Source organism: Thalassophryne amazonica, chromosome 1, assembly GCF_902500255.1.
Source record: "Thalassophryne amazonica chromosome 1, fThaAma1.1, whole genome shotgun sequence".
Lineage (NCBI taxonomy): Eukaryota > Metazoa > Chordata > Actinopteri > Batrachoidiformes > Batrachoididae > Thalassophryne > Thalassophryne amazonica.
The window spans coordinates 11,958,029-11,976,282 of NC_047103.1; the positions used below are offsets into that span (position 1 = coordinate 11,958,029).

Genomic DNA, 18,254 nt, shown 5'->3' on the forward strand with positions numbered 1-18,254 from the left:
GGTATCCGGTGTAAAACCTGTGCCAAATCAACATGCAGATCCACCTTGGATTTGCTGTGGTGACCCCGAATGCAAACAAGGGAGCAGCCGAAGGGACTTACTCCTCCTCCCCCTGACTGAGGAGTTGTACAGTCTGAGGGACAAAAGAGTTTTTCAGTCTGTTGGTCCTGCACTTGGGAAGGAGGTGTGGCCATGTGGCGTGTTTCTCTGTGCATGATCCAGCAAGCAGGTGCCTCAGTGTTGAGGGACTCACCTGCACTGGTGAAGTCCAAAGGGATGGCCATGTTTCACCTGGCTCTGGCAAACACATGGTTACATTTAAGAAGTGGGGATGAACCGGGTGTCTTCCTGGTTGGTTACCATCCAGGACGTGGGGTGGTTCTATGGTGTGATGGATGCACCAGAGCATGCTCCCAGACTTGACTTTATCACTGTGAGTTTGAAGTAATTCCTATATTTGTTGGTGCCGCTGCTCTGTTCCTTTCTGGATTCTGTAGTATGACACAGACCAGAGTCTATGACTCCCCCTGAACAGGATTTCAGTCCATGGATGGAGTCCAAATGAGGCAGAACCAATCAAATATCAAACCTGCATATGGGATTCAGGTAGATTTTTACAAACTTGGTCAAAGGGATTGGCTGACTGGTTGAGTGTAGAGAGGAAACCATTAATTAGCCTCGTCGCTAAGCGGAAAGTGGCTGCTGTAACGGTCACATCGGTGTGTTTGCCTGTCTGCAATCAAACTGTGGATAAACTCAGTGTCCTCTCCTAGCACAGGTCATGTCAAGGTCAAATCAGAGGTCATCGTCTAAAATATATTAATGATCATATCTCCAGAACTCAGATATTGAAACGCTGCTTTTTGCAAACTTCTGCTGTCCTGAGTCTAACAAACATATCAGACCTCTGACATCAGTGATGTCATACAAAGTTGAAATGTTAACTACCGGCAGCAGGGAGCTGCAGTCACCTGGAGGCCTTGCTTTCTTGGCAACAGTGAGATGCTACTTGGAAGTTTTGCCTTCTGGCATTAAGTCATGCAATCACATGGGGTCATATAATGACATGTAATTTTCCATTTTGCTCACCCAGGTTCAGCAGACAGTGCATCGTGGACAAAGACAAGAGGAACCAGTGCCGTTTCTGCAGACTCACCAAATGTTTCAGAGCTGGCATGAAAAAAGAAGGTAGGGGGAAAAAAAACACCTAGAAATGAAAGAAAACATTTTAATTTGTTGCTTTACTTCCTGCAAAATGGGAACTTTTCTTGCATGCGTTAAAATTTTTACCTGTAGACATGATAGAAAACAGGAAAATACGCATCATTTAACTACAGACTGTACTAAAGTTTGGGGCATATTACAAATACACGTCCTTCAAATTGGCAGCATTGAAGAAAATGGTGAAATTCAAAAGTGACATCAAGATGGCTCAAATTGGCCCGGCCATAAAAATAAGTGATTAGTGTGCATCCATTTATGAGAGGTGTAACCTTGGCACAGAGTTTTATGACGCCTAATCACGCGTTATTCATGCATGTTGTTCTGGATTGCGACTGGTTAACGTTTGACTCCTTTTTCAGTTGCCACCCTGTACAGTTATTCTGTTCTAAAGATTAACTACCCAACTATCTGTTCTCACCATCTGTACGCAGGACTTCATAAACCAAACAAAAACTACGACATTGATCAGGTTTTCTGTTTGGTATAATGAGGCTGGAATGTTACAGGTGTACGTATACGTCTTCGCAGTACGTCTCTTGGTTCTCTCTTGTAAATGCACACTTGTTTTAACCCCTTTGCACAACTGCAAAAAAAACAAAAAAAAAAAACAGTTTTGCATATCAGAGAAATCCAGTTTAAAACCAACTGCTGCAAATAAAATACACAAGTATTAATGAGCTCAAACCATGTTTTTATGAAACTTACATTGTACAGTGATACGCAACAATATGCACTGGTCATGATATTATTGAAGTGAATCAGGTGTAGATAAAGATACAGGATGTAAACACAGAAAGAGTGTATGAAACAAGATTCCTTGGAGTGATGGTAGATAAAAAAAATATGCTGGAAACCGCACATTAAGTACATCCACCCTAAATTATCAAGTAGTATTGCAGTTATGGCAAAAGCAAAGCACTTCTTGGATAATAAATCACTTCATGTTCTGTATTGTTCACTGATTTTACCTTATCTAACTTACTGTTCAGATGTCTAAGGAAACACTTATAAGAGTTCTCTATATTCAGTCTTTATACTGCAAAAAAGAGCCATTTGAATTGTTGACAATGTTGGATTTTAGGATTGTAGTAATGCATTATTTTGAGCATCTAAAATACTAAAACTCTATGACATTACTGAATTGCAAACAGCACTGTTTATGTATAAAGTCAGTAATAATTTGTTACCTACAAACTTAGTGACTGACAGTGTTTAATGATAGAGTCGTTGGGGGGGGGGGGGGGGGGGGGGGGGTATAGTTTGGAGGGAACAGTGAATTTTAAGACCCACAGTGAAAACATTTTCTGTATCAAGCAGTGGAGTTAAACTTTGGAATGGTCTGAATGGGGAACTTAGACAATGTTCAAACATCATCCAGTTTAAAAACAAATACAAGCTGATTATTTTTGATAGGTACAGGGAGGAGGGGGCTTAAATCTCACTGGTATGTCGATTAAGATTTACAACTAATTATACAGTACAACACAATATGTGTCTACAGTATATGTAAGTAAGGTATTGTATGAAATTGAGAATGTACATACATATGTATTGTATGTATATGTGTTTATGTATATATGCAGTAAGTGTGTATGTATATGTAGGCATATGTGTTTGGGAAGTTGCTTTATTTGTTCATATTTTGCATTTATAATTATTACATCCGCCAAAGATGTAATAAATTCATCTGCGTTTATTTATTTATTTATTTGTCTGTCAGTCTGTTAGCGGGTTTATGTCAAAACTACTGCACGGATTTTAACAAAATTTTCACCACAGATAAATGTTAGGCCGTGGAAGAATCCAATAAATGTTGGAGGTAATCCAGATCCAGATTCTGGATCAAGATTTCACTTTATATAGACTTTGAAGGATTACATCAAAAGTACTTCACGGATTCTGACCAAAGTTGCACCACAGATAGATGTTAGGGCACGGAAGACTCAGCTGCATTTTAGAGGTGATCTGGATCTGAATTGGCTGACGTCAGAATGTCTTTTTGAACATTTAAAACAGAAGGAGGAGTAGGACTCCATAAATATTTCTGCTTCTTCCTGCTCCTTCTCGAGCATATTTCCTTTCTTTTTTGTTTTTTAATCAGTACTATGTGTTGTTTTTGGTGCTTTAGTTTTCTTGTCTGTTCCGTTCGAGATAAAAAAAATAAAATGATCAGGATTAATTACCGCGCACCACGGCTGTGGAAATGTCAGGCAGCTGAAGCTGAAATCAATAGAAGATATTTGTGCAGATTTTCTTGTGAATATTTATTGCCTCATTGACCAAATTGATCTGTTCATCACATGGTGAGCTGCACTGAAATCAGTTCCTTCCCACTACAATTTCTGCAAACGACAAGAATTAAACAACAAACGGGGGTTCGGGGGTTTTGACTGATTTTCTTGTTGAGCATCTGTTTTGTATGAAGTATGGGGCGTATATATTCAACATCATTTTTTGTCCTAGTTCATGATGAATCTTTGATTTACAAAGCACCAAATCACAAGTCACTCCAAGGCACTACATAAGAGCAAACGCCTTGGTGATGGTGAGAAAACAAAAAAAGTCCCTCAGGAATTTTTTTTGGTTTTGTCTGGCCTTGTTATGTAGGAACAAACCTTAAGCAGTTCAGTTTGGTGACCATCTGCTTTGACCACACTAACAAATAAAAAAAGCACAAACACAGAACTGTCAGAACATACAGTGATACAAATATTGGAGCTGAGCAACCAGAAATAATCCAATTATCACAATAAATGAGTTGAAAGTCCAACCAGGAGGTGAAGACCAGAGTCCCAACCTCACCAGTCAAACAAGTGACATCAGATCAGCCAACAAAATTAGGACAGTTCCAACCCCAACCCAAAACCCCCACAAAGAGCTCCACAACCCACTGCCAAGTATTTGAGTTCAAAAGGTCTGATGCTGACTGGGAGAGGGGTCATGTTGTGCAAAATGTTCTGGTAACCCCTTTTTACAGCAAATTCTGAAAATGAGTCCCACATTTCAACCTTCAGAATTTTTTTTTTCTGTTCTTATTTCCCATGTTTTAAAATTCATTGTGGTACTTTGTTTCTTTGATCTTTGTTCCCATTAGTTTGGCCTAAGCAAATGGTCACCCCTCTGAGTCTGGTCTGCTTGAGGTTTCTTCCTCAAAAAAAATCAGAGGGAGTTTTTCCTGATGGCTGCTGCCGAAGTTCTTGCTTGGGGAGTTGGTAAGTTAGATCAACTCTCCTTTGTGAAGAGAAAAGATATGTGAGAGATTGTGAGAATCACAGAAGGGGTGTGGCCAGAAGCAGCTCCTTTTATTTAAAGCAACAGGCATGGAAATGTTTCCTTCAAGCGTGTGTTTTTAATGTGTACGTCAGCTCAGTCTAGGAGGTATTATTTTGCTACAATCATTTGTTTTAGAAGTTGTGTTACTTTGTGTTACACATATGACTCATTTTAGCATTGCTAGCAGCAAGGCTAGCGTAATTTGCCGAATAATTGCAACCATTGTGTTTTTCCCCCTTTCACTGGCTCTGTATGCTACAGTTTAAAAAACCACAGCCATAATTTAATCTAATCCCAAATCTTGGACCTAAAAATTTGGGAAATGGTTTTATGGCACCAAATGGGTAGTGAGAACTATTTCCCCCCCTCTTTTCTCCACCATATGATGAATATTTCACAAGTCAACCGTGTCCGTCTGCTAACTGCAGCTGTACAAAACGAGAGAGACCGGATCAGCTCCAGAAGGAATATCTCCGACAACCAAGACCTGCCACCAATCACAATTCTGGCCCAAGCAGAATCGCTGTCCCAACAGGTGACAATCTCATGTCTTAGTTCCTACACATGACTGAGTTTGTATTCTCCACTGGTACTATGAGTCACCATGTCATCTGTGCAACACAATTATTGATTCTGAAATCCATCCTCCCTCAGATTAACATCCCGCCTGGAATAACAGAACTGTCGGATCAGAAATCGGCCACCGTTGGGGATGTGTGCGATTCCATGAGACAACAGTTACTGGTGTTGGTGGAATGGGCCAAATACATACCTACTTTTGGAGAACTGCCACTGGATGACCAGGTACACAAACGACACGATTGCTAATCTCATTTCACAGACAGATTTTTTTTTCTCATTTTATTCCACCTTTCCCAGCTTGGTTGAGTGGTTTTTAGCCCAGAATGGACTGCATACCGTGGAGTTTTATGAAGACCTATTTCAAGCCTAAATTTTACTTCTAGCAACATGAAGTAATTTTCCCTGGAATTATTAGATTTCCATGCACAGAGTGCGCATGTGCCATTTAACGCTGAGACACTGACGTGGTGGGCTGGCAGCATTAGCATATACAGCCATGCATTAGCAAATGTGGTCATGCTCATGGAAACAGACTGGAATGGACGTCATGTAACTAGCGGCATGCCACACGGTGGCCATTACTAAGGGTGGAGAGAGCGCCTTGAGCCTGTTAAACAGAAGCGAAATGAGGGGAAAAAAGGCAGCCAGAGCTTCACCATCAACTGCACCAACTACAAAAACAAATTCTTGAATACTAAAATTAACTGTACAAGAGCCTTAATGTAATTATGTAAAATAAATGTCTATTTTAGTCATTATGTCACAGTTTAATGTCGATATACTGAGACTATAACTCAACGCCATAAGTTCTTTGCATGAAGCTGTGTTCACATGCATACAAATACGGAAACAAAAATGTTTAAATATATTTATGTATATATAGTTGCCTTGGGAGACCCTACAGGGAGCACAAAGTCCCCGACAAATAGCTCCTAGGATCATCCAGGTACGCAAACTCCCCCACCACGATAAGGTGGCAGCTAGAGGGGGAGGGATAGGCCTAGGTGACAGGTCAGACTAAGGGCAGTTCAGAACCTCCATGACCAGTAAAAGATCAAGGACCAAGACGTCGCCCGTATGGCGGAGCCGGGGTCCCACCCTGGAGCCAGGCCTGGGGTTGGAGTTCGCGCGCGGGCGCCTGGTGGTCGGGCCTTAGCCCATGGGGCCCGGCCGGGCTCAGCCCGAAAGAGTGACGTGGGCCCGCTCTCCTGTGGGTTCACCACCTGCAGAGGGAGCCATGGGGGTCGGGTGCAGAGAGGATTGGGTGGCGGTTGAGGGCGGGTGGCCCGGCAGCCCGGTCCATGCTCACAGCCCCTGGCTGTTGGGACGTGGAATGTCACCTCGCTAGGGGGGAAGGAACCTGAGCTTGTGCGGGAGGTTGAGAGATACCGACTAGAGATAGTCGGGCTCACCTCCACGCACAGCTTGAGCTCTGGTACCCAACTCCTGGAGAGGGGCTGGGTGCTTCATTTTTCTGCCGTCGCCCACGGGGAGAGGCAGAGAGCTGGGGTCGCATTGCTTATTGCTCCCCAGCTCAGTCGCCAAGTGTTGGAGTTCACTCCGGTGAACGAGAGGGTCGCGTCCCTACGCCTTCAGGTCAGGGACAGGTCTCTCACCGTTGTCTCGGCCTACGGGCCAAGCAGCAGTGCAGAGTACCCGACCTTCCTCAAGTCCCTGGGAGGGGTACTAAATAGCGCTCCAACTGGGGACTCCATTGTTCTCCTGGGGGATTTCAACGCCCACGTGGGCGGTGACAGTGAGACCTGGATGGGGGTGATCGGGAAACACGGCCTCCCCGATCTGAACCTGAGTGGTGTTCAGTTGTTGGACTTCTGTGCTAGTCACAGTTTGTCCATCACGAACACCATGTTTGAGCACAAGGGTGTCCATAAGTGCACGTGGCGCCAGGACACCCTGAGCCGGAGGTCGATGATCGACTTTGTAGTCGTATCATCTGACCTTCAGCCATGTGTCTCGGACACTCGAGTGAAGAGAGGGGCAGAGCTGTCGACTGATCACCACCTGGTGCTGAGTTGGATCCGCTGGGAGGGTAGGAAGCCGGTCAGACCTGGCAGGCCCAAACGTATTGTGAGGGTCTGCTGGGAACGACTGGCGGAACCCTCTGTCAGCGAAGTCTTCAACTCCCACCTCCGGGAGAGCTTCTCCCAGATCCTGGGGGAGGTTGGAGAAATGGAGTCCGAGTGGACCATGTTCTCCACCTCCATTGTCGATGCGGCTGCTCGTAGCTGTGGTTGCAAGGTCTCTGGTGCCTGTCGCGGCGGCAATCCCCGAACCCGGTGGTGGACACCGGAAGTAAGGGATGCCATCAAGCTGAAGAAGGAGTCCTACTTATCTTTGTTGGTAGGTGGGACCCCAGAGGCAGCTGACAGGTACCGGCAGGCCAAGTGTGCCACAGCCTGATGGTCGATGGTCGAACCTCGGATTCAGGAGGAGCAGTGTGGTTTTCGTCCTGGTCGCTGCACACTGGACCAGCTCTACACGCTCCATCGGGTGCTCGAGGGTTCATGGGAGTTTGCCCAACCAGTCCACATGTGTTTTGTGGATCTGGAGAAGGCGTTCGACCGTGTCCCTCGGGGCACCCTGTGGGGAGTGCTCCGGGAGTACGGGGTCCGGGGTCCTTTGTTAAGGGCTATCCGGTCCCTGTACGACTGCAGCAGGAGCTTGGTTCGCATTGCCGGTAGTAAGTCAAACCTGTTTCCAGTGCACGCTGGCCTCTGCCAGGGCTGCCGTTTGTCACCGGTTCTGTTCATTATTTTTATGGACAGAATTTCTAGGCGCAGCCAGGGTGTAGAGGGGGTCTGGTTTGGGAACCACAGAATCTCGTCTCTGCTGTTTGTGGACGATGTGGTTCTGTTGGCTTCATCAAATCAGGACCTTCAGCGTGCACTGGGGCGGTTTGCAGCCGAGTGTGAAGTGACCGGGATGAAAATCAGCACCTCCAAATCCGAGGCCATTGTTCTCGACCGGAAAAAGGTGCTTTGCCCTCTACAGGTCGGTGGAGTGTCCTTGCCTCAAATGGAGGAGTTTAAGTATCTTGGGGTCTTGTTCACGAGTAAGGGACGGATGGAGCGTGAGATCGATAGACAGATCGGTGCAGCGTCTGCAGTGATGCGGTCGCTGTATCGGACCGTCGTGGTGAAGAGAGAGCTGAGTAGGGGGGCAAAGCTCTCAATTTACCGATCGATCTACATTCCGATCCTCACCTATGGTCATGAGATTTGGCTCATGACCGAAAGAACGAGATCGCGAGTACAAGCGGCCGAGATGAGTTTCCTCCGCAGGGTGGCTGGGCGCTCCCTTAGAGATAGGGTGAGGAGCTCGGTCACTCGGGAGGAGCTCGGAGTCGAGCCGCTGCTCCTCCACGTCGAAAGGAGTCAGTTGAGGTGGCTCGGGCATCTTTTCCGGATGCCCCCTGGATGCCTCGCTGGAGAGGTGTTCCGGGCACGTCCCACTGGGAGGAGGCCCGGGGGAAGACCCAGGACACGCTGGAGGGACTACATCTCTCGGCTGGCTTGGGAACACCTTGGGGTTCCCCCAGAGGAGCTGGGGGAGGTGTGTGTGGATCGGGAGGTCTGGGCGGCTTTGCTTGAGCTGCTGCCCCCGCGACCCGACTCCGGATAAAGCGGAAGAAAATGGATGGATGGATACTTGCAGTTGTTGTTTAATATATGTACATGGTGGTCACAGGCGGCATTTAAATTTTAACAGTGTGGTTGGAGGGGATGGAGGAGGTACGTTTTACCCTGAGGGTCAAAAGTCATAAATTCTGAATGGCTTTATATCTACTTGTATTAAAATGTTAGTAAAAATCATATATATGTTGTTGTCATTAAAAGACTAGCAGTAATATTACAGTGGAAAATGCAGCAAGGTAAATGAGCACAATGGCAAGGCATACTTCAGATTTATATTTTAATACATAAGGATTTTTTATCCAGGCATGTATGGGTTCAGCAGAGCTTTTAATCAGCTTGAATACAACTTACAAGGCTTCATTTATAAAAATCCATCGACAATTATAATGACAGGAAAAAAACCATCACAGTAAATGAACAGAATGGCATATTTTCCCCAAATTTCCACACTTTACATAAAACATTTTTTTTCTACCTAGACATGTATGGGTTCATTAGAAAGAGCAATTAAAGGGCTTTAAAACAATCCTACTTTTATTAAAATCTGTTAAATAGCGACAATAGAGAGAAAAGCAGCACAGTTCGTCATAATTTCCCCAAATTTCTGCATTTTACATAAAGGTTTTTTTTCCACCCACACATGCATAGATTCATTGGAAAGAGCTTTCAAATGGCTTTAAAACAAGCCTACATTTATTAAAATCCGTTAAGAAATAGTGACGCTAGTGCAAAAAAAGCGGTCAGTTTATTATTGACGATCTGCACATCTCCACCCTTAGTAATGCGCCTTCCTGTCCTGAGCGACGCTAATAGATTAAGGTGCATACGTCCATTCCAGGTCTATAGTTCCATGGTCATGCTAATCATGAGTAATGCTTACGTTGCGTTCTATTACATGTCAGAAATCGTCAGAGTTGGTATTTCTATTTGGTATACATGTCTGAGTTGGTATTTCTGAAGTCCAATCGAAATGTGTTCTGGTGCATCTCAGGAAAACACGGATGTCTGCAATGGAACATCCAAGCACCTTTTTGTGATATTTTCATTTGCCATCAACCCAATCTCACGCCATTTCATGATGGCATCACAAAAACTAAATTAATCTATTAGTTTGTGATACAGTCACGAAAAGCGCCACATTTTTGTGAGGGGAGCAAAAAAAAATCATATTGTGACGGTATCAGGAAATGTGGGATGACGCGGGGGAGTTGTGGGGGTCATGGTTAGGAGAAGGGGTAGGATTAGAAATAGTAAAAAAACAAAAAAAAAATGCGTCACGAGCATGAAAAAAGTGTGAGACTGGGCAGCTGCCATCTTGGGAGGGGGTTCTCACCTTTGGGACCAACTGCCACACTGACACCAAACAACACCAAAATCCACAAACTCCAGTCAGTACCTGTCAGATGCATTTACTGTATAAAACTTGCCATCAATCACTACAGACATTTAAAGATTAACGACAAGTTAATTCTGCTTAACGCTCACCGTGTGATCTTGCCTGATTTTCCGACTTTCAATTCCAGCATGAATGGCTGTTCCATTGCACTTTTCAGAGCCCCCCCACCGAATTCCAAGTACACTGGAATGCAGCGTGTCAGTGTTAACCATGACTAGCATATGCAGTCGTGTTAACTGCTGCTAACACTGATCGACAGTGTTAATCGCACTTAGCTTACCCCATATATTTACTCTAACTGCTACCACGTGGCCATAATTTCACAAGCGCCACTAGCTTACCTTATGGCAAGCTAAAAGTGGATGCTCTCATTTTGGCCGAACAACTAACCAGTTTCTGGGTATTCTGTGTTAGTACGCGTCCACGGCCGACGTGCTCCATGAATTCCTGCGCAAAAGTAGTTCCCAGACCTGCAATGACAGTGCGTTTTCATGGGTAACAAAAACATCAGAAGCACTGTATATATGGCACAAGAACTTGTGTATCTCATGTGTTTTTACGCCTAAATGATCGTGAGTCAATACTCACGCTCATCCAGCAGCATCTTCTCATGTCTGCAAATTCAGCGTGGGTCAGGCGAAAGTAGTCCGGCAAGCTATCCCACAATACCAAAATAGTAGAGATGTCGCTCCGATGAGAGCGGCACGCTGAACGGGGTGCCATATGGCCACATAAGATGCTGACTGCAGTTTTTGTTTTCTGTATGACAATCCGTCAACTCAAACACGGCGCATCAATGCAAAGATGTCCAGTATGAATCGCCGGATGCTACAAAGCTGGAAATCTTGGATCGCTGTTCCTGTATAGTATTTTGTGACTCTGGGGATGTTTAATACATGGAACACAAACTATTTTCAGTGTGATGTCATCTTAAACTAAAAGTACTTGGAGGTGATTTCGTGTCCACCCTAAAAAAAACCCACAGTGCAGCTCAAACATGCCGTCTGTTACTGGACTGTGTTCTACTTTCTTTCCAGGTGAGTTTGCTCAGGGCTCATGCAGGTGAACAACTCTTACTCGGGGTCGCCAAGAGGTCAATGCCGTTCAAGGACTTCCTGCTTTTAGGTAAGAACAACGTGTTATTTAAATGCAATCAGGTGGTTCAGCGGTGAAGCGTAAAGACTGATCAAATGTTGTGTTAGCTGAGAATGATTAACTCAAAGTTTCGGTTTCTTTGTGACTTCAGAAGTGTCTCTTGAAAAAGGCACTTGTCATTATTTGGACACTTAACAGCATGAAGATTTACCTGCTCGCACTCTAAAGGCTACAAAAGCCATCGCAGAAATGTCAATGGTAGCCCCACCCAGCCGTGGCTGAGCAGCACTGTGTGTGTCTGCAGGTAACAGCTGTGTGATCCACAGGAACAGTCCGGAACCAGAGATCTGCAGGGTCGCGAACCGTGTGCTGGACGAGCTGGTTCAGCCCTTTCAGGACATTCAAATAGACGACAATGAGTACGCAGCTCTCAAGGCTATAGTCTTCTTTGACCCAGGTAAGAACTACAGTGTGGTCCTCCACCTGTTATTAGCTCCGCCCACAGACAGAGGGCAGTCCTTAGATATCTGACTTTCCTCCATCAGATCTTTGTGATGTCATCAGGCTTATAGAAAGAGATGCTCATGCATGCTCATCCCGTTTTTGAACCAAAGACTATACAAAATTTTACCAGAATTTGTCAACAAATTTTTTGAGTTTCAGCATCATGATAATCAATCACAAACTTGTGGGGGGAATTAAAATTGGAGGGGGCTACAGGAACGACACATTTCTACACATAACAAATGCGTGGCACATAACATCGTGGAATTCTCAGCATGCCACATGTGATTTCTGCCAAAATTCAAAATGGTTCCACCAAAATGTTTCTGTGAAGGCTCTCAGTTGTCCAGGTGGTTTCCATAGTAGAGAAGCTTGAATCTTCAACTGGACTGGGTTGCTTGACGCGAGGATGCTTCAAATTGCAGAAGCTTCCTCAGCTAAAATTCTTGCTCTGGTAGTCTGACTTCTGTCTTGACCCTTGTAGAGAAGAACAAACAGAAGCCACAAAAGCTGGAGTTTTAAACCTAACCAGACCCCTCCTACAGAGAGGCAGACTGCTATTGGCTAGTGACTAAACAATTGCATTAATTAGCACCCATTGTGCTCTAGTTAGCACCCTCCTAATGACCGGGTAGCTGTCCCTCCTAACGATGGGACTGACGGCTCTCCTGATGACGTGAATGACTCATTACTATGAACAAAGGACTGAAACTGCTTTGATCTGAGTACCCCATTGTAAACAGGGGACAAAGCGTGTCTCAGACCCCCTCCTCGGTTAATTCTGGGTTTCAACTGTTTCACATAGAATGCCTCCTTGACCCCTCTCTCAAACCATTTCTTCTCTCTGGCTAAGATTTTAACTTTCTTGTCCTCAAATGTGTGGTTAGTGTCTTTAAGGTGGAGATGAACTGCAGACTGAGGTCCACTGATGCCCTCTCTGCGGTCCCTAGTTACAAACAAAACAATGTAGTGTATTCTATCAGATGTCAGGAAAAATGTAACGAACACTACATAGGTGAGACTAAGCAGCCGTTACACAAAAGTGTCAGGAACTCGGGGTGATGTGGCACCAAAGGTTGTGGGACCCAAATGCAAAACCTCACAGACAATGGAATTGAAATTGAAAGGCTTTATCCGTCAAAAAATGAGCTTGGATTCGGTACACAGTTAGGCAGTCATGGATGCAGAGGTACAGACAGTTGGCAGGCCAGGGCGTCGTCAAAAAGGCAGGCTCAGGTCTAACACAAGCAGACAAAGTACGTGGGCAGCAGCAAGACGAGGTCACAAAACAGAGATGGGTCAGTACACGGCAAAACAAGGCAGAGCTATGAAAAGGCTGGTACAAGGACTGAAAATCGACAAACTGGCGGGGCTTGAGTGAAGGCAGAGAGGTGTGTTGGAAGAACCAGGAAGAGGGCGTGGCAAACAGAAGAAACAGAAAAGTTCAGGTGGGCATGACTTAGTGCAAAAATACTGAACAGCAAAAACCAAAAGGTAATTCTGATGAAGAAAAAACAGAAATAACAAAATGCAGAGACAAGTGCAATGAGACAGAGATGAAAGAAAACAGAAAAAAAAAAAAACAACTAAACATCATGACATGCAAACGGAAAGAAATTACCCCAAAAACTAGTACATGTTAAAGTGGACAGACCAGCCAGAATATAAAAGAAAACAAAACCAATGAAAACATGAACATGGCAGGAATGCAAATACAGATGTACAGAACAAGAAAGCAAAGATCAATGAAAAAGTCATAACAGAAAGCACATCAAGGGCAGGACCATGACAGCACCCCTCCCCCATGGGCCCACACCGGGGGCCCACAAACCTCCCCAAGAACACAACAAGAACCAAGGCACAAACCGACCACAGGAGAGGGGATGGGGGAACGGTTGGAGGACACAGACAACAGAGTGAATGGGCCAGAACCCAAGGGAACCGCCTACAAAAAGGGCAGCATCAACTGGGTGGCCAAAACACCATGGAGGGACAAAAAGCCCTGCAGGAGGGTGACAAAGCAAAAAACAAGGAACAAACAGGCAGTCAGGCAAACAAACAAGCATGGAGTCCGGGGGACGACGGCGAAGCCCATGACGATGAGCAGGAGGCTCAGGAGGTCGGCCAGAAGGGAGACAGGGCCTCGTGACAGAGGGAGCAAGTGGACCTGGGTCAGGTGCATGACCCAAACCCTGGCGAGCAAAAGGGCAGGAGGGAAGGGCTAACATTACCCCAGAACGAAGGAACCAGAGACCAAACATAGTACCGGGCCCCCAGAATAGGGAAGGCTGCGAATTAATGCCCAAACCCCATATTACCATGCAAGGAAGTCCAAAAAACAGGGAGATTGACAGACAAACAGCCAAATCTGGGGGCCTACGCCTGATAATACTGACACTGAACATAAACAAAAATGCCACAGTAAGAGGATTAACGAACCCAGCAAATGAATTAGATACAGCATAATAGTGAATAAACCACCGAGATAAAAAGCTATGGGAGCCACTGACATACATGATGTTATCAAAAGAGTTTGAGGAAGCAAAAAACTGCTTAGCTGAAGCGTGCAAAAAGTAAAAAAACTGACACAAAAGATTAGGGAGGTGAACAGGAACCAACCACTCCAGAATGGACCAGGGGGGTATCTTGATTGAGCCCAAATACGGAGCACCAACCAGTTCCCAACAAAAAAGCAAACAATGAAAGGACCAGACCAACAGGATCTCTCAAACACATATCAAAAGACATGGTTGCTATTAGCTTAGCACCGTAACAATACAAGAGCAATACATTGTGGAAAAAGGTTCTATGCAAACCTGCCACAAGACGAAAACTGCAGAAAAACCACCAAAAAAGCATGTTCAAAAAAGAAAATAAAAAACTCACAGTTCTGTAGATCATAATCCCCAAGGGCACCCTTGAGGGTGGCGTTGATTGGTTCAGATGTAGTGTGGAGGTCATGGATATGTCTGTGCCTTCAATAGTCGTGCACGCTGTGGCTAGACGTAGAAACGTTGCCGAAGACTTTGGATATGAATACGTAAGTGATGTCTCATGCGGGGTGTGACAGGCTGAAGGCTCGAGTGGTGTGACCTTCTGTAGTTCAGTCGCAGCTTCGTGGGACAGGAGATGCTCTGATGAGTCTGAACGTGGGCGCACAGCAGAAACACATGCTGCTGGGTTCTGGGATGTCGTGCTCGCCGTGGAAGGCTCCTGTTGCATGCGCAGTGCTGGGAGCAGTGGTGTACTCGGAGAAGAGTGGATGACAGCGACCTCAGGAGGCGGGCATGGAGGAATTAGGTCGGCGGGCACGAGCGCTGCTGAGGACTGGAAGGAATTGCACGCTGTGGATGACTGCTGACACGGGCGTGCCTCGGTGAGTTGTAACGGCTTCAATGTTTCAGTTGGTTCACGATCAGTGGACTTTGTGAGGCACTCAGGTTGCATGACTTCTCCTGGTGACTCTGCAAGCAAAGTTGGAGACGAGAGCGCTTCTGCTCCCGTCAAAGAGACAACCACAGACGTTCCTTCCCCTGCTGGCAGCACAGGGAACGTGAGTGGGCCTGCTTCCTCCTGCGGCGTGCACTTGGCAGACAGGACGCGGGGTATGCAAGGTTCCACGGGATCCGGTGGCATGCATGTTGAGTCATTTCGGAGCTTTCGTGGCATCAGAACAGGGATCTGACGAGGAGTGACTTGTGGTGATGCCACACTCGGCTGCGGGACCGAACCTCTTGGCTGGCACTTCTCAGCCGGCTTCAGTGTTAAGCGCCAAGGTGCAGGTGTGGGTAGCTGAGGAGGTGGGACGGATGAGGGTGTGGCAGTCTCTTGGTCACACAGAGACAGTGAAGGAAGCGTCGTGACTGGTGTCGATGCTGATTGCTGGTAGCGGACCGGTGCGTCAGACGGAGGCAGCGTGACTGCAGCGTTGGACAGCGTAATAGATTGGGGTGTGTCCGAGCAGGACTCTAGAATGTCGGCTTCAAACAGAAACGTCATTGGGTCATCAATGTAGGTGGGGATCCGACCTTGCATAAACAGAGACTTGATGTTGGCGAGTTCTGGATAAGATGACATGATTCCCGGCTTATCCTGTAGGATGCGGTCTAATGCCGAAAAAATCCGTTGTCGTTCCTGCCGACCTGTGCTGTCCAGATATTCATAAAATAAGTCCTGAATCTTAAAGAACACAGTGGCCGTGTCCTGTAGTGCTAAGTGCTCTGACTCAGACTCCTCTTCCTTATCACCATCAATCCAGTCAGATTCGTCGTCTTCTGACGGTAGGTAGGCCTCTGGGTGTTTCATCCAATTGGGCCGCTTTTGTTCACAAAAAACATTGTCAAGGTGTAGAAGCTCCGGAAAATAGTCAAACAGCCAAGGATGTAGATTCACCAGGTTCCAGGCTTGGTCTAAATAATCACACTTCTCTTCTGGAGCATAACAGTCTCGAAAGCAGACAAAAAAAAAAAAGATCAGAAAAAATCCTCTTTATCACCTCTAAATCTGGGAGAGCAGCAACAGAGTCCAAGGCAGGAGTGGAACTTGCAGGCTTCATGTTCTGGCCAGTTTGAATTGGCAGACCGGGCGGGGGCCCGTCTACTATGGTGGCTGTGTCCTGTAGATATGACCCTTCTGTCTCTGATGTGTAGTCATCATCCAGGTCGGTCCACTCAGACTCGCTGTCAAGGAGCTGGTGTGTGGGTGGCAAGTGCGTTTCTGGCTGGTAAATCCAGGCTGGGAGGCTTCCTGCCACAAACAAGTTGTCCAGATCTTCTAATTCTGGAAAAAGATCGTACAGCCAGGAGTTCTCCTCCACCAGGTTCCAAGCTTTGTCCAAAAAGTCAAATTTTTTCTTCGGGGTGTAACAGGAGTGAAAACAGTTAAAGAAAAAAATTTACCTCAGAAAAAATGTCCTTGATGAGGGCCATGTCCAGGTCCTTGGCAGAGAGAGAGTTGTCAGACATGACTGGGAGTGAGCTTGCTGAGTCCCATTTATGGCCAGTTCGTCGGTCAGGAACTCGGGGTGATGTGGCACCAAAGGTTGTGGGACCCAAATGCAAAAACTCACAGACAATGGAATTGAAATTGAAAGGCTTTATCAGTCAAAAAATGAGCTTGGATTTGGTACACAGTTAGGCAGTCATGGATGCAGAGGTACAGATAGTCGGCAGGCCAGGGCGTCGTCAAAAAGGCAGGCTCAGGTCTTTAACACAAGCAGACAAAGTACGTGGGCAGCAGCAAGACGAGGTCACAAAACAGAGCTGGGTCAGTACACGGCAAAACAAGGCAGAGCTATGAGAAGGCTGGTACGAGGACTGTGAAAATCAATGAACTGGCGGTGAAGGCAGAGAGTTTAAATAACCAAAGTGGAAATGAGGAAAGTGAGAACAGGTGTGTTGGAAGAACCAGGAAGAGGGCGTGGCAAACAGAAGAAACAGAAAAGTTCAGGTGGGCGTGACTTAGTGCAAAAATACTGAACAGCAAAAACCAAAAGGTAATTCTGATGAAGAAATAACAGAAATAACAAAATGTAGAGACAAGTGCAATGAGACAGAGATGAAAGAAAACAGAAAAAAACAACTAAACATCATGACATGCAAACGGAAAGAAATGACCCCAAAAACTAGTACATGTTAAAGTGGACAGACCAGCCAGAATATAAAAGACTAAGACAAAACTAGAACGGAACTGACCATGGCTAGAGTATAAAAACTAACAAGAACAAAATGGCAAACAAACCCACAGACGACAGAATAACAGATAATGCCTAAAATGACTAAACAGAAGACTAAGTGATAAACTGAAAACAAAAGCAGACAAAAGTAAACTTCACAGAAAAGGGACTAAAGCATAATACAAGAAATTAAATAAACAGAACAAAACCAAGACTGAAGTGAAAACTTAAGGTAACAATTAATGAAAACAATGTGGCAAAACAGCTACTAAGACAAAACTACACAATACATGAATGATGAACAGAAAACAAAACCAATGAAAACATGAACATGGCAGGAATGCAAATACAGATGTACAGAACAAGAAAGCAAAGATCAATGAAAAAGTCATAACAGAAAGCACATCAAGGGCAGGACCATGACAAAAAGGCTGTACCAGCACCGCAGATTGAAGCGAAATGTCCTCACGTCAAGCAACCCAGTCCAGTCGAAGATTCAAGCTTCTCTACTATGTTCCACCGAAATATAAACAATTTTTCATTGTTCAAGGTTTTTTTGTGGGGGGGGGGGGGGGTTGCAAAATCTCTCACAAAGTAGTAGCACAACAATGTATTAATCACCGTGGCAGAGTGGAAATGTCTTGTACCTGTAGCCATGCCCACTGGGGATGCAACTCTTATAGCTACATTCAATAAAGTTCCAATAAAGTGACATAAATAGGAATATCACTGACAGTGTATGTCCTTCAGTGTATGACCTTAAAACTCAAGAACCGTAAAATTCTTAAAATTGGAATTTTTATACATTAATACTGTTATGTCAAAGCTCTATGTGCCAAAAAAAACAAAA

The 18,254-nt window shown here is 45.3% G+C and overlaps 1 protein-coding gene across 2 annotated transcripts in view; it reads left to right on the forward strand.

The window, feature by feature from the left end:
* hnf4g (hepatocyte nuclear factor 4, gamma) overlaps positions 1–18,254 on the forward strand; it is a 63,348-nt gene that overhangs the window by 38,938 nt on the left and 6,156 nt on the right. For both annotated transcript variants that reach the window (XM_034163806.1, XM_034163736.1), the window contains exons 3-7: positions 1,094–1,188; positions 4,926–5,032; positions 5,152–5,301; positions 11,169–11,256; positions 11,531–11,683. In XM_034163806.1, coding sequence (XP_034019697.1) covers positions 1,094–1,188; positions 4,926–5,032; positions 5,152–5,301; positions 11,169–11,256; positions 11,531–11,683 — 593 coding nt within the window. The remainder of the gene's footprint in view (positions 1–1,093; positions 1,189–4,925; positions 5,033–5,151; positions 5,302–11,168; positions 11,257–11,530; positions 11,684–18,254) is intronic.